Source organism: Anomaloglossus baeobatrachus, chromosome 5 (assembly GCF_048569485.1).
Source record: "Anomaloglossus baeobatrachus isolate aAnoBae1 chromosome 5, aAnoBae1.hap1, whole genome shotgun sequence".
NCBI classification, from domain to species: domain Eukaryota; kingdom Metazoa; phylum Chordata; class Amphibia; order Anura; family Aromobatidae; genus Anomaloglossus; species Anomaloglossus baeobatrachus.
In genome coordinates this window covers 194,282,032-194,299,337 of record NC_134357.1, presented here as the reverse complement: position 1 = coordinate 194,299,337, position 17,306 = coordinate 194,282,032, and the positions used below count along the sequence as shown (strand labels likewise).

Sequence of the window (17,306 nt, the reverse complement as noted above, 5' to 3'; positions counted from 1 at the left end):
GGCCGGCGCGGCAGTTCCCCACACACTAACTCCCTTAGCAAGCTGTGAAAGTGTGGCACAAGCGCAGCAGCGCTATTGTCCCCGGCGCACTAACACACCCAGCAATGCTGCAGTGTGTGCGCGGTCTGTACGGGGACACAGAGTACCTTGGCGTAGCAGGGCCCTGTCCCTGACGATACTCCGCTCCATATCCAGCAGATTCCCCAGGGGCTGTGGACGGAGCATGGTCTCTGTGCCTGGAGACCGGTAAATCCCACTTCACCCAGAGCCCAAAGGGGGATGGGGAAGGATGCAGCATGTGGGCTCCAGCCTCTGTACCCGCAATGGGTACCTCAACCTTAACAAACACCGCCGACACAAAGTGGGGTGAGAAGGGAGCATGCTGGGGGCCCAAGTATGGGCTCTCTTTTCTTCCATCCGACATAGTCAGCAGCTGCTGCTGACTAAAACAGTGGAGCTATGCGTGGATGTCTGACCTCCTTCGCACAAAGCTTGAAAACTGAGGAACCCGTGATCCCACGGGGGGTGTATAGGCAGAAGGGGAGGGGCCTTACACTTTTTAGTGTAATGCTTTGTGTGGCCTCCGGAGACAGTAGCTATACACCCAATTGTCTGGGTCTCCCAATGGAGCGACAAAGAAATTTTGTTTACTTACCGTAAATTCTTTTTCTTATAGTTCCGACATGGGAGACCCAGACCATGGGTGTATAGCTTCTGCCTCCGGAGGACACACAAAGTACTACACTCAAACGTGTAGCTCCTCCCTCCGGGCTATATACACCCCCTGGATGACTATCTAACCAGTTCAGTGCAAAAGCTGAAGGAGGACATCCACCCATAAGTAGAGATAGAGTAAAACTCGGAAAAACCGGAACCTCTGTCTACAACAACAGCCGGTGAAACACACGGAACAAGAACTGCCAACAGGCAACAGGGAGGGTGCTGGGTCTCCCATGTCGGAACTATAAGAAAAAGAATTTACGGTAAGTAAACAAAATTCTCTTTTTCTTCATCGTTCCTTATGGGAGACCCAGACCATGGGACGTCTCAAAGCAGTCCATGGGTGGGAAATAAACCAAACTGAGAAGTAGGCAAAACCTAACTTCACAAATGGGCGACAGCCGCCTGAAGGATGCGTCTGCCCAAGCTCGCATCTGCCGAAGCATGAGCATGCACTTGGTAGTGCTTCGAAAAGGTGTGCAGACTAGACCAAGTGGCAGCCTGACAAACCTGCTGAGCCGTAACCTGGTGCCTGAAAGCCCAGGAGGCACCGACAGCTCTGGTCGAGTGCGCCTTAATCCCTGGCGGTGGGGGCACCTGAGAACACTGGTTGGCATCGGAGATGGTCGACCTAATCCAACGAGCTAGGGTCGGTTTAGAAGCCGAGAGACCCTTGCGCTGACCCGTGGTTAGCACAAAAAGTGAGGTGCACCGCCTAAAAGCGGCGGTGCGTGACACATAGATTCGGAGCGCCCGCACCAAATCCAAGGTATGCAACGCCTTCTCAAAGCGATGCACAGGAGCCGGACAAAGGGAAGGCAACGAAATGTCCTGGTTAAGGTGGAAAGAAGACACCACCTTAGGGAGAAAATCCGGAGTCGGACGGAGAACCACCTTGTCTTGGTGAAACACTAAAAAAGGCGACTCCGAAGAGAGCGCAGCCAAATCAGAGACTCTCCTGAGAGAAGTTATGGCTACTAGAAAAACCACTTTCTGTGAAAGTCTAAACAAAGGAACCTCCCTAAGAGGCTCAAAGGGGGGTTTCTGTAAGACCGTGAAGACCAGATTAAGATCCCAGGGATCCAAAGGCCGCCGGTAAGGAGGAATGAGGTGAGATGCGACCTGCATGAAGGTGCGCACCTGAGCCAGTCGGGCGATACGCCGCTGGAATAATACCGACAGAGCCGACACCTGTCCCTTGAGGGAATTGAGGGACAGTCCTAGCTGCAGACCGGACTGTAGAAAGGACAGGATGGTCGGCAAGGAGAACGGCCAAGGAGCATGGCCGGAAGAGCGACACCAGGACAGGAAAATCTTCCAAGTCCTGTGGTAAATCTTGGCCGAGGAAGACTTCCGAGCCTGAGTCATAGTGGAGATGACCTCAGAAGGAATGCCTGAAGCCGTCAGGATCCAGGACTCAAGAGCCACGCCGTCAATCTGAGAGCCGCAGAATTCTGGCGGAAAAACGGACCTTGAGAGAGAAGGTCTGGGCGGTCCGGGAGATGCCACGGCATTTCTACGGACAGACGGAGCAGGTCTGGGTACCAAGCTCGCCTGGGCCAGTCTGGAGCAATGATTATGACCCGACGGCCCTCCATTCTGATCTTGCGCAGAACCCTGGGCAAGAGCGCTAGAGGGGGAAACACATAGGCCAGACGGAACTGGGACCAATCTTGAACCAGCGCGTCCGCTGCGAAGGCCTGAGGATCGTGGGAGCGAGCCATGTAAACCGGAACCTTGTTGTTGTGCCGGGATGCCATTAGATCCACTTCCGGAGTGCCCCACTTGCGGCAGATTGACCTGAACACTGCCGGATGCAGGGCCCACTCGCCGCTGTCCACGGTTTGACGGCTGAGATAATCGGCCTCCCAGTTTTCTACGCCTGGGATGTGGACTGCGGATATGGTGGACTTGGAGTCCTCCGTCCACTGAAGGATTCGTTGAACCTCCAACATCGCCAAGCGGCTGCGAGTCCCGCCCTGGTGATTGATGTAGGCAACCGCTGTCGCGTTGTCCGACTGGACTCGAATGTGCTTGCCCGCCAACAGGTGGTGAAAGGCTACGAGAGCTAGAAGAACAGCCCTGATTTCCAGCACATTGATCGAGAGGGCTGATTCGGACGGAGTCCAATTGCCCTGTGCTCGGTGGTGGAGAAATACTGCTCCCCAGCCGGAGAGGCTGGCATCCGTGGTGAGGATCACCCAGGACGGAGTCAGGAAGGAGCGTCCCTGAGACAGAGAGAGAGGCCGAAGCCACCACTGAAGAGAGCTCCTGGTCTGTGGCGACAGAGCCACTAGCCTGTGCAAGGAAGAGGTCCGCTTGTCCCAAAAGCGGAGAATGTCCAGCTGCAGAGGACGCAGATGGAACTGGGCAAAGGGAACCGCTTCCATTGACGCCACCATCTGACCCAGCACCTGCATGAGGTGCCTGATGGAATGACGGCGGGGCTTCAACAGAGAACGCACCGCCAGATGAAGGGACTGCTGTTTGACTAAGGGCAGCTTCACAAGTGCCGGCAGAGTCGCGAATTGCATCCCTAGGTACGTAAGTTCCTGGGTCGGGGTCAGAGTGGACTTGGGCAGATTGACAAGCCACCCGACTTGAACAAGCGTGGCGAGAGTGAGCGAGACACTCCGCTGACAGTCTGCACTGGATGAGGCCTTGACTAGAAGGTCGTCCAGGTAAGGGATTACTGCCAACCCCTGGAGATGCAGAACCGCAACCACTGCTGCCATGACCTTGGTGAATACACGAGGGGCCGTGGCTAACCCGAAGGGGAGAGCCACGAATTGGAAATGTTCCTCTCCGATTGCAAAGCGTAGCCAACGCTGGTGTGAAACTGCAATTGGCACATGCAGATAGGCATCTCTGATGTCGATGGATGCTAGAAAATCTCCTTGGGTCATTGAGGCAATGACCGATCGCAGAGATTCCATGCGAAAGTGCCGCACCTGAACATGCTTGTTGAGAAGCTTGAGATCCAGGATGGGCCGGAAGGAACCGTCCTTCTTGGGGACTAGGAAGAGGTTTGAGTAGAAACCTCTGAACCGTTCCCGGGCGGGAACCGGAACAATTACTCCGTTGGCCTGCAAGGATGCCACGGCCTGTGAGAAGGCGGCAGCTTTGGAGCAGGGGGGAGTGGACATAAAAAATCTGTTTGGCGGGCTGGAAGAAAATTCTATCTTGTAGCCGTGGGAGATGATATCCCGCACCCACTGATCGGAGACGTGTTGAAACCACACGTCACCAAAGTGGGAGAGCCTGCCACCGACCAAGGACGATGCTGGCGCAGCCAGTTAGTCAAGAGGAGGCTGCCTTAGTGGCAGCGGCTCCTCCGTTCTTCTGAGGACGCGGCTTTGCACGCCAGCTGGGTTTTCGATCCTTGGCTGAGTTAGTGGACGAAGCTGAGGGCTTAGAGGATGACCAGTTAGAGGAACGAAAAAAACGAAACCTCGACTGGTTCCTGCCCTGGACAGGTTTCCTGGTTTTAGTTTGTGGCAAGGAAGTACTCTTCCCGCCAGTAGCTTCCTTAATAATTTCATCCAGTTGTTCACCGAACAGCCGGGACCCAGCAAAGGGGAGCCCAGCAAGATACTTCTTGGACGAAGCGTCTGCTTTCCACTCTCGAAGCCACAAGATCCTGCGGATCGCGAGGGAATTAGCGGAAGCCACCGCCGTGCGGTGAGGAGCCTCCAGAATGGCAGACATGGCATAGGATGAAAAAGCCGAAGCCTGGGAAGTTAAGTCAACCATCTCGGGTATAGGGTCCCTGGCGAGGGAATGTATCTCCGCCAGAGAAGCAGAGACTGCCTTAAGAGCCCACACTGCTGCAAAGGACGGGGAGAACGAGGCTCCTGCCGCCTCATATACAGATTTGGCCAGAAGGTCAACCTGGCGGTCAGTGGGATCCTTAAGTGAGGTGCCATCGGCCACAGATACGACTGTCCGGGCTGAGATTCTAGACACCGGAGGATCTACCTTTGGTGAGTGAGCCCACTCCTTGACCACCTCTGGTGGAAAGGGAAAACGGTCATCAGAACTACGCTTTGGGAAGCGTTTGTCAGGACAGGCCCTGGGCTTGGTAACAGTGGCCTGAAAACTGGAGTGGTTAAAAAACGTACTCCTAGCTCTCTTAGGAGAGGTAAACTGGTGTATTTCTACCAGAGAGGCTTGTTCCTCTGACACTGGGGGATTGAGGTTCAGTACGGAGTTAATGGATGCAATCAAGTCACTAACATCCGCATCACCCTCAGATAAGTCAATGGGGTACATAGAGGTAGCGTCTGAGCCCACAGTAAAAGTATCCTCCTCGCCCTGCAATTCAGCTCGTGAATCAGAGCCGTGTGACGAGGAAGGAGAAGGGTCCCTGCGTCTCCGTTTAGGAGGACGGGGTCCTAAAACATGCTCTGAGAGCTCTGCAGAGCTCGGAGCAGCAGAGGCGCCCTGAGAAGGGGGCTGATGCATGGTCAGCAGAGTCCGGGACAGCTGTCCCATGGAGTCGGCAAAAGACTGGGAAATAGCTCTGGAAAAAGATGCTACCCAGGCCGGGGGTTCAGCCACCGGGGCCGGAGCAGCCGGAGGGACCCCTGAAGAGGCTCCAGGCTGAGGCACCACCATGTTAGAGCAGGCATCACAGTGTGGATAAGTGCTCGGTTCTGGCAGAATTAGCTTACATGCAGTGCATATAGCGTACAGCTTAGCAGACTTGCATCTAGTGACAGACATGCTGCTGAGGTGGAGACTCTGCAGTAAAGAACACACTCCTTTAGAATGACCCCCTGAGAGTGTATAATAAAGCCCACAACCAGAGGTTGTGGCTTACCAGACCGTGTGTGCCCTCCGGATTCCACAGCTCGGACCCCCAGTGAAGCACTTTCCAGGATGCAGCAGCTGCAGCAGCCAGCGCCGATCAGTGTGAGAACGCTGATAAAATGGAGCAGGAGTGAGGAGGGGGGGGCGGGGATTAGCCCAAGAGCGGGAAACCGGAGGGCCAAGGAGAGATACAGGGGAGGGAAACATCTCCTCAGAGAGGAGTGTCCTCCCCTCTGCTGAACGGCCGGTGGGCGGAGCCACACTGTTCCCCTGCATGAATGACATGCAGGGGAAGCTGAAACCGAAACTAGGCCGCAACTGAAGCCGGGGCCTAGATTTTTACATGCGGCCGACGAGCAAGCACCCTCGGCGCGGTTCTCAGGAAAAACCCAGAGAACCGGCCGGAATTCACAGCAAAGTCAACAGACACACTCTCCCCATAATAAATGTACCCGGGACCCCTGAGAAACGTCTCAATACTTAGCTTTCGAGACGCAGGGCCATGTCCCTGGGGGGGGGGGGGGGGGTTAAGCGCTCCGTCCGGCAGAATCCTGACAGGGCTGCGGATGGAGACCGGTCTCCTGCAAAGCAGAGAGGACCGTGATGGCTCCCACTTCATGCCAGAGCCTCAGAGGATGGTGAAGGAGCGCGGCATGTGAAGGCTCCAGCCTTGTAAAGTCAACCTTAACAGCACTGCCGACACAGTGGGGTGAGAAGGGACATGCCGGGAGTCCAGACTGGACCCGCTTTTCTTCCATATCTTTGAAATCAAAAATTAAAAATCAGAGAATGCATGTGCGTGTGTGACCTCCTGAAACACAAAGCATTGAACTGGTTAGATTGTCATCCAGGGGGTGTATATAGCCCGGAGGGAGGAGCTACACGTTTGAATGTAGTACTGTGTGTGTCCTCCGGAGGCAGAAGCTATACACCCATGGTCTGGGTCTCCCATAAGGAACGATGAAGAAACAAGCAATTTCATGTCCATGATGCTGTGGTCTGAGTTACAAAAATGTTTGGCCACAGGTAGATCCATCCTTTTTTCTCTAATTGTGTGGCGGTGAGAATTCATCCTTGTCCTGAGCTGTTGTCCTGTCTCCCCTTCTGGACAGAGTCTGAGCAGCAGCTGAAGACCTTCCATGAACAATTTAATCAGTTTCATCCCACCATCAACCTAACACTCAACTACTCCTGCACGGAAATCAACTTCTTGGACACCATCATTAAACTACGGAACAATGAAATACAGACAACCCTGTACAAGAAGCCAATTGACCGTCCAACATACCTGAAATGGGACAGTTTTCATCCAAAACACATAAAAAACTCTATTGTATACAGCCAGGCTATCAGGTACAATCGGATATGTTCCAACAGTACAGATAGAGACAATCACCTTGAGGGCCTCAGAAAAACCTTTCTGAACCAAGGCTACCACCCAAGAACAATTGAAAACCAGATTATAAGAGTCACCAGAATATCAAGAAACCATCTTCTACATTATAAAACTAAAGACGAAAACAACCGGGTCCCTCTTGTAGTCACCTACAATCCACATCTGGAGGTGTTTAGAGGACCTGCACGGAAACTACAACCATTACTGCAAAAAGATGCCCGGTTAAAATCTATTTTTCCAGACCCCCCCACTTCTGTGTTTTAGACAGCCCCCAAATCTAAGAAGCATCATTGTCAGAAGCTCCCTGTCCTCTCCAACAACACCAACAGGAACATTTCCCTGCAACCAGAAAAAATGTAAGACCTGTCCATTAATATTGACAACGGACAAGATAAAGATTCCCAGATCACATCAGGACTACAAGATCCCAGGTACCTTCAGCTGCACTACAACCAATGTGGTGTACTTAATTATATGTACCAAATGTCCAACTGGGGGTCTGTATGTAGGGGAGACAGGACAACAGCTCAGGACAAGGATGAATTCTCACCGCCACACAATTAGAGAAAAAAGGATGGATCTACCTGTGGCCAAACATTTTAGTAACTCAGACCACAGCATCATGGACATGAAATTGCTTGTATTGAAAGGAAACTTCAAGTCCCAGAGAGATAGGAGACTATGGGAGTATAAACTTATGATGACCTTTGACACATTCAGAGAAGGAATGAATGTGTCTCATGGATTCATGTCTTTTTACATCAGTTAAAAGATGTGCTCCTCTGACCATCCGAGCGTGTCACAGCCCGGGCCAGACCCTTATCAGAGGACAATAAAACTTTCACACTGAACTGCAGCAGTATTTATGGCCACAACAGTTTGCCCCCTGCCATAGTGATAGTTCTGTTTCATATAACTTGTTTTTTGGGGTTTTTTTTACTGCACTATTCTAAGTCCTGTTGTGTATAAATATGTGACTCTTCAGATTTTGTGTTATACCATGCCTGATGAAGAGACCTGAGTAGTGTCGAAAGCTTGCAATTACCATCTTTTCAGTTAGCCATTAAAAGGTATAAACCACTGAGGACTCTCTGTTCTTTTAAACAATTTTTTTTATCTCTACTGGCTAACACGGTACAAAGATATATTTTACTTGTACTATTTTTATAAAATTATAATGCAATTTTACAGGGGCCACTAGGATTAGAAAAGACTACACTGTTCTTTCAAGCAGAGTTTTCAGCATAAGTCTACACACCGATGACTTTACTGATAACTACACACAGCAGAGTTAGTCTGTTGCACGGGGATTTCCTTAAACAGGAAAAAGCCCCAGTGGAGAGTCTGAAAATTGGAACACGTATTTGTTTTGCATACAGATAATATGGGGGGGGGGATAGTATTTGCTTAAAAATAGGTAGCAAACTCAAAAAAGCTATATTTAAACAACAGGTCATTTTCTGATTACACATTCCTTTTAACCCCTTCCTCACATCTGTCATACATGTATGGGGCTTATTGGGTGTGAGTATAATATTGATGTATATTATAAAGCTGCATTTAATTGCAAAGTACTGTACATGTGAGGAGGGTTTACATACATATAATACATATATAGAACATAAGAGCAATAAATTAACAGTCACAGGTTTACAATTATTACTGTGGCGGTGGTAGTGAGATTATTGCAGATTGTACACTTTCCTTAACAGATGGGTTTTCAGGTTATGTCTGGAGGCTTCGATCATGGAAGACAATATCTGATGTGCAAAGGCAATGCATTCAAGAGGATGTAGGAGAACATATTGGCGTGGAGGAAAAACTGATGTCTTTTGAAAATCAGGGATTACATGTGGAAAACTATTGGAAGATAAGTTTAGAAATGCATGGGGGAATCAGATTTTGGATGGCCTTGTAAATCATTGTGATATGAACTGGATTCACTGACAAACTGAAAGCCAGTGAAAAAATTTGCAGATGAGCTCGGCAGAAGGGTAGGAAAGGCAAGTACAGTTAGGTCCAGAAATATTTGGACAGTGACACAAGTTTTGTTATTTTAGCTGTTTACAAAAACATGTTCAGAAATACAATTATATATATAATATGGGCTGAAAGTGCACACTCCCAGCTGCAATATGAGAGTTTTCACATCCAAATCGGAGAAAGGGTTTAGGAATCATAGCTCTGTAATGCATAGCCTCCTCTTTTTCAAGGGACCAAAAGTAATTGGACAAGGGACTCTAAGGGCTGCAATTAACTCTGAAGGCGTCTCCCTCGTTAACCTGTAATCAATGAAGTAGTTAAAAGGTCTGGGGTTGATTACAGGTGTGTGGTTTTGCTTTTGGAAGCTGTTGCTGTGACCAGACAACATACGGTCTAAGGAACTCTCAATTGAGGTGAACCAGAACATCCTAAGGCTGAAAAAAAAGAAAAAATCCATCAGAGAGATAGCAGACATGCTTGGAGTAGCAAAATCAACAGTCGGGTACATTCTGAGAAAAAAGGAATTGACTGGTGAGCTTGGGAACTCAAAAAGGCCTGGGCGTCCACGGATGACAACAGTGGTGGATGATCGCCGCATACTTTCTTTGGTGAAGAAGAACCCGTTCACAACATCAACTGAAGTCCAGAACACTCTCAGTGAAGTAGGTGTATCTGTCTCTAAGTCAACAGTAAAGAGAAGACTCCATCAAAGTAAATACAAAGGGTTCACATCTAGATGCAAACCATTCATCAATTCCAAAAATAGACAGGCCAGAGTTAAATTTGCTGAAAAACACCTCATGAAGCCAGCTCAGTTCTGGAAAAGTATTCTATGGACAGATGAGACAAAGATCAACCTGTACCAGAATGATGGGAAGAAAAAAGTTTGGAGAAGAAAGGGAACAGCACATGATCCAATGCACACCACATCCTCTGTAAAACATGGTGGAGGCAACGTGATGGCATGGGCATGCATGGCTTTCAATGGCACTGGGTCACTTGTGTTTATTGATGACATAACAGCAGACAAGAGTAGCCGGATGAATTCTGAAGTGTACCGGGATATACTTTCAGCCCAGATTCAGCCAAATGCCGCAAAGTTGATCCGACGGCGCTTCATAGTACAGATGGACAATGACCCCAAGCATACAGCCAAAGCTACCCAGGAGTTCATGAGTGCAAAAAAGTGGAACATTCTGCAATGGCCAAGTCAATCACCAGATTTTAACCCAATTGAGCATGCATTTCACTTGCTCAAATCCAGACTTAAGACGGAAAGACCCACAAACAAGCAAGACCTGAAGGCTGCGGCTGTAAAGGCCTGGCAAAGCATTAAGAAGGAGGAAACCCAGCGTTTGGTGATGTCCATGGGTTCCAGACTTAAGGCAGTGATTGCCTCCAAAGGATTCGCAACAAAATATTGAAAATAAAAATATTTTGTTTGGGTTTGGTTTATTTGTCCAATTACTTTTGACCTCCTAAAATGTGGAGTGTTTGTAAAGAAATGTGTACAATTCCTACAATTTCTATCAGATATTTTTGCTCAAACCTTCAAATTAAACGTTACAATCTGCACTTGAATTCTGTTGTAGAGGTTTCATTTCAAATCCAATGTGGTGGCATGCAGAGCCCAACTCGCGAAAATTGTGTCACTGTCCAAATATTTCTGGACCTAACTGTAGATGCGGGGTTGAGGAGAGGGCGAATTATAGAAATATTTTTTAGGTGGAGCCAGCAGGAGGTGGTAAGAGCTTGGATATGTGGTTTAAAGGACAAAGCAGAGTCAAAAGTCACACTGAGGCAGCAGAATTGTGATATAGGGGAAAGTGTGGCATCATTTATTGTGGTAGACCGGGTGAGTTGGGGAATTAAGTGAGATGGAGGAAAGATGACAAGTTGGGTTTGGGCCACATGAAGCTTTAAAAATCGTGATAAAAAGAAAAAAAAGAAAAAAAAAAAAAAAGATGTGGCTGATTGTCAGCTCTCTGCTGTCCAGAATTCCAGACTAATGGGCAAGGGTGGTAGATCGGAGTAGGATCAGAATATGGTCTAAAACACACGGCATGAAAATCGGTGCGAGTGGAATGTGATAAAACATCGCATTCCACTTGGACCAATATTACCCTATGTGTCAGCACCCATGAGCGATTATTTTTTCAGCCCTAATCGGACCAAGAAAACAATCGAAGCATGCTGCGATTGTAATGCGTTCCTCTTTCCTCTCACACCCATTCACGTGTATGGAGCGAGAGAAAAATTGCACTGCACTCGCGGTACACCGGTGTACCGCGAGTGCAGGGTGAGAATGGCAATAGCCGGCTAGGAGAGAGGGAGATAAATCCCTCCCTCCTCTCTGCAGCACCTGCCCGCCCCTCTGCAGCCCCTGCCCTCCCCTCCTCAGTGTTGGCCCACCCCCCGCAGCTGTGGTCCAATCGCATGATCGTACCTCAGCCGCAGTGACACTCGGCTCCCGTCGTGCTGCCAGCGTGAGCAGAGTGTCATGATGCAAGGATCACATTAGTGCCCCGTGTGTCCCCGGCCTACAGAGGATACTAACCTGGGACTTTAAGAATTGTCCCAGGCCAAAAGGTATAGATTATCTGATAAGAGAAGGGAACAAAGCTTTGAGGGACATGACAGAGAAGGGGGGATGAGGAGATAGTGTGAGGATGGGAGAAGCTAAATTTACAGTTAGTGAGGTATGAGGAGATCCAGAAGAGGGCAAGGTCTGTGATGCCAAGAGATTAGAGGACCTGTACTAGGAGTAAATGATCAATTGTGTCAAAGGCAGAGAACAGGTCTAGGAGGAGGAGTACAAAGTGTTATCTATTAGCTTTGGCAATTAGTAATTGGTGACTGTGATTAAGGCCATTTCATTACGGTGAGCAAAAACTGTAAGGGGTACTTCACACACAGCGAGATCGCTACTGAGATCGCTGCTGAGTCACGTTTTTTGTGACCTCATTAGCGATCTCGCTGTGTGTGACACTGAGCAGCGATCTGGCCCCTGCTGTGAGATCGCTGCTCGTTACACACAGCCCTGGTTCGTTTTTTTATTGTTGCTGTCCCGCTGATAAGCACACATCGCTGTGTGTGACAGCGAGAGAGCAACAATCCTGAATGTGAAGGGAGCAGGAGCCGGCGTCTGACAGCCTGCGGTAAGCTGTAACCAAGGTAAACATCGGGTAACCAAGGTGGTTACCCGATATTTACCTTCGTTACCAGCCTCCGCAGCTCTCACGCTGCCAGTGCCGGCTCCTGCTCCCTGCACACGCTAAGTTAAGCGGTGTGAGCTGGATACCCGATGTTTACCTTAGTTAAGAGTGTCCGGAGCTTCCAGACGCCGGCTCCGTGCAAGCGCAGCGTCGCTTGCACGTCACTGCTGGCTGGGGGCTGGTCACTGGTCGCTGGTGAGATCTGCCTGTTTGACAGCTCACCAGCGACCATGTAGCGATGCAGCAGCGATCCTGACCAGGTCAGATCGCTGGTCGGATCGCTGCTGCATCGCTAAAGTGTGAAGGTACCCTAAGGGAAGATGTAAACATGTTGTGAGTATTTTCGTGGAGTGTTGATGAGAATAGGAAGTTATTTTTTAATTGTTCTCAGCTTCTGTTCCCATCTGTACATAGAACAGGCACAGGAGCAGAACCCATAAACATTTCAGGAAATGCTGTCTGTATCAGCACTGAGAGACAAGTTAAGATCGCACGTGTCCATCTGTGACATCATTTAAAGTGCATAGCCCAAAGAGAGCGCTGTTCGTTGCACCCATTGGCCCCCCAATTTTGTGATCACAGGGTGTGAAGGCCATGATGTCAGACCTGATGTGAAGCCCAGCCGTAGGCTGGTTGTCATATGACACTGTCAGTTTAGCTACAGGCTACAATACACAGATCGCTGCCACGGAGGTAGAATATGCAGTACATGAATACACAAACTTGCCTCATAGGTGTTGTTTGATGTGGTATGAGAGCCCTTCACACCATGGGTAGCCATGACCGCACGCATATTATCTCCTTCTACCAGAAGTTTATACTTTTCTTTGCCACTCTGTTCATCAATGTGTATAACAGCACGCGCTACTTCAGGGATGCCCTGTACAACCACCTAAAATCGGGGAAAAAAGTGGAGACCAGAAATCAAATGTTTGTAATTCATAAAACACGGAGATAGCACTAGGCCAAAACTATAACTTAACCTGTTAACTACGCTAACTAAAATGATTGTAGTCCTGCTAATACTTTCATAACCATCCACTATGGAGCAGACAACAAATCACTTATGTAGTGCAGTAAAGAGAAATGAATTCCTCATTTAGTCCTGGTCACATTGATATATTTCATGTTTGAGGTTTAGTTTATTAGTATTTTTAATCTTATAATCTCTTAGGAAGGTCCTTCATCCCTTTATATGTTTTACTATAGTAGTAATTTAATTAGGCCATCCATAGGGACGCTGTAATGGCAAACCCTCTGTGGTGACATTAGTCATGTGCAAAGGTGCTCTGGGAACACCAAGAGAACACCATCCATAGGGAACCATGTCACTGGCAGGTCCAAGAGAGTCAACAGCAAAATCTACTGATATTCTAGGTTAAGGCTATGTGCACGCATGGCGTCACACATGGCGTATTTTTGTGTGTGTTTTTCCTTGCTTTTTTTTTAATCAATAAGAGCAAAGAAAAAGCATCTCAGCAAAGTCTATGAAAATCGTGTCTTGCTGCTTTTTTTTTCCTTGCAGATTTTGTTGCTGAAAAAGAAGCCGCATGTCAGTTGTTTCTGCTTTTTTTTTTTCTACACTGTGTGCAGAATTATTAGGCAAGTTGTATTTTAGAGGATTTTTTTTATTATTGATCAACAACTATGTTCTCAATCAACCCAAAAGACTCAAATATCAAAGCTTAATAATTCTGGAAGTTGGGAGTGGTTTTTTTTTAGATTTGGCTATCTTAGGAGGATATCTGTTTGCACAGGTAACTATTACTCTGCAGAATTATTAGGCAACTTAATAAAAAACAAATATATTCCCATCTCACTTGTTATTTTCACCAGGTAAACCAATATAACTGCACAAAATTTAGAAATAAACATTTCTGACATGCAAGAACAAAGCCCCCAAAAAATAGTGACCAATATAGCCACCTTTCTTTATGATGACACTCAACAGCCTACCATCCATAGATTCTGTCAGTTGCTTGATCTGTTTATGATCAACATTGCATGCTGCAGCCACCACAGCCTCCCAGACACTGTTCCGAGAGGTGTACTGTTTTCCCTCCCTGTAGATCTTACATTTTATGAAGAACCACAGGCACTCTATGGTGTTCAGATCAGGTGAACAAGGGACCCATGTCATTATTTTTTCAGCTTTTAGACCTTTACTGGCCAGCCACACTGTGGAGTAGTTGGATGCATGTGATTGAGCATTGTCCTGCATGAAAATCATATTTGTCTTGAACAATACCGACTTCTTCCTGTACCACTGCTTGAAGAAGTTGTCTTCCAAAAACTGGCAGTAGGTCTCGGAGTTGAGCTTCACTCCACCCCCAACCCGAAAAGGTCCCACAATTTCATCTTTGATGATACCAGCCCATACCAGTACCCCACCTCCACCTTGCTGGCGTCTGAGTCGGAGTGGAGCTCTCTGCCCTTTATTGATCCAGCCTCTGGCCCATCCATCTTGCCCACCAAGAGTCACTCTCATTTCATTAGTCCATAAAACCTTTGAAAAATCAGTCTTAAGATATTTCTTGGCCCAGTCGTGACGTTTTATCTTATGTTTCTTGTTCAAAGGTGGTTGTTTTTCAGCCTTTCTTACCTTGGCCATGTCCCGGAGTATGGCACACCTTGTGCTTTTTGATACTCCAGTAACGTTGCAGCTCTGAAATATGGCCAAACTGGTGGCAATTGGCATCTTGGCAGCTTCACGCTTGATTTTTCTCAATTCATGGGCAATTATTTTGCACCTTTTTTGCCCAACACTCTTCTTGCGACCCTGTTGGCTATTTGCCATGAAACGCTTGATTGTTCGGTGATCACGCTTCAAAGGTTTGGCAATTTCAAGACTGCTGCATCCCTCTGCAAGACATCTCACAATTTTAGACTTTTCAGAGCTCATCAAATCTCTCTTCTGACCAATTTTGCCAAAGGAAAGGAAGTTGCCTAATAATTAAGCACACCTTATATAGGGTGTTTATGTCATTACACCACACCCCTCCTCATTACAGAAATGCACATCACCTGATTTACTTAATTGGTAGTTGGCTCACAAGCCTATACAGCTTGGAGTAGGACAACTTGTCTAAAAATTATCAGGTGATCAAAATACTCATTTGCCTAATACATCTAAACAGTGTACATTTCTATAATCTCCTCTAATGCTTAATCACTACAGTGGATTATAGTGTAGCATTTCACTTCACACACCATGCTTAGATCGTAGCGTGTGAGGCTCTCCATAGCTCAGTAACCCGGGGTCGTCATGGTGACCACCCAGTGTTAACATGGCAGCGATCGGCTCCCTGTGATCGCATTTCAGGGACCCGATCGCCAGGGAGAGGTAAGCGATCCCTCTTCCCTGCCTCCTAAATGCTGCAATCACACTGACTGCAGCATTCAGGGGGTTAAACTGCTGGGAACAGCTCCGGGCAGTGAGAGCCGTGTCCTAGCTGTAACATCAACTGAAGATCCTGCGATGATCGCAGGGGTACAGTGCCTTAACAACTATGATCGCCATGACTAAAAAAAAAAAAAAAAAAGCAGGAAGAAGGCATGTAAAAAAAACGTGCAAATGCAATAATAAATGCGTGTTTTTTCAGCTGCTTTTTTCCTGCCAAAACATGCTTTCTTAACGTGCAGAAAAGAAGAACACTAAAAAGTAACGTGGGCACATTGCCTAATTGTAAAAAGTGAATGTAGCATCCCTCCTTCACTAACCAGGTCAAGCGATAACACTCTTGTATTACCTGAACAGGTTACATTTTTCTTGCTTTGATGGTGAAGGAATAAGCGGTTTTCCCAGCAATAACAGCTTGATAATGGGGGATTCACTGCAACAGTGCCCCAGTAAAATGTCTATAGAAGCTTGTTTCTTTCAGAGACAGAACGTTTGCCAATTAAACAATGCCTTTGAGTTCCGACTGTTGCCCAAACTCTTCACATTAGCCATTACATACATATTTGGTAGCCATTTTTATTTATTAAAGATACATTTAGCTTCTTTGGTCAATCAGATTATGAATCAGGCACGCAGTAGAGGAGACAAGCTGTTACACCAACCTTTGGGAGCTCCTCTTTAAGTGACTGTAAGACATAGTACATAGAGCTTTTGTTGTTCTCTCTTGGTGTGACACAAACCACAGCCTCACCATGAACTGCAATGTCTCCAGGCTTCACACGAAGTTTTGACATGCAAATTGAGTATCTCACAGTCTCTGCATTCACCTGAAATACAGCCAGTGTCATATGTGCAATGGAACTTCTTCTCAATTAGAAGCATAAGGAGCTGTACAGAACATGGGGTTCATCTCACCTCAAGCCTCAGCAAGCGGATACGTTCTAGTGAAAGCTTCACCAACAGGAAACAATCATCAGGAAGAAAGACCTCCTCTATGTACTCCGATATCTGTATAGAGAAGTCAAGAGATATAGTTACTAGCAAAAGTGTGGTTAATGTGTGATATGCACTACAGATCTGCCACCTCTCAATATTGTCAAATCCTATGGCACAGAGTCCAGGATGAATCTACAGGAAGACATGGTTATAACAAAGTGATTTGAAAAGAGTCATCTAATTAATCAATGACAATGGAACAGAGATTCAATGCATTCATGGTCTGAAAGCCGAGCTCATTATATAGAACAGGGACAGTCAACCAATACATGACCAATATTATCCAAAAATTGACACATTTCACGGAATCAAAGCAATTCACTTAACATTACAGAAATTTTTAGTGTCAGTGAACCTGTGTGCATTAGTTGCAGTCTGATTGAAAAGAAAAAAAAACAAAAAAAACAAAAAACTGTTCTTTACTTACCCTCCCTGGGTCCTGCACAAAGTCCCATCTGTTGTCTTCAGCCTTGACATTAACAGCGGCTGCAGCCAATAACTGAGCTCAGCAGCTCTGCCTAAGCTGATGGCACAAGCCGCTCAGCTCATTGATGGAGTTCAGTGCTGTTAATGTATTGTCACGGCTATAAACTAACAGATATTGGGATCATATAACCACACTTTCCACATTTTGTATCAAAGTACTCAGAGGTGCATCTTATCAACCAATATATAACCACTTATACCCTTGAACCAAGAATATATACATGATGCCATGCTTCTATAAAAAAAAGAGAGAAATTTATAAAAATCAGGATTGTGCGGACCGAGCGGTTTTTGGTCC

The 17,306-nt window shown here is 47.2% G+C and overlaps 1 protein-coding gene across 2 annotated transcripts in view; it reads right to left on the bottom strand.

Moving 5' to 3' along the window:
* The window catches only part of POLR3A (RNA polymerase III subunit A), a 317,895-nt gene that overhangs the window by 14,057 nt on the left and 286,532 nt on the right, over nt 1–17,306 (bottom strand). For both annotated transcript variants that reach the window (XM_075349070.1, XM_075349071.1), the window contains 3 exons: nt 16,442–16,534; nt 16,189–16,353; nt 12,854–13,018 (listed from right to left, as the gene is read on the bottom strand). In XM_075349070.1, coding sequence (XP_075205185.1) covers nt 12,854–13,018; nt 16,189–16,353; nt 16,442–16,534 — 423 coding nt within the window. The remainder of the gene's footprint in view (nt 1–12,853; nt 13,019–16,188; nt 16,354–16,441; nt 16,535–17,306) is intronic.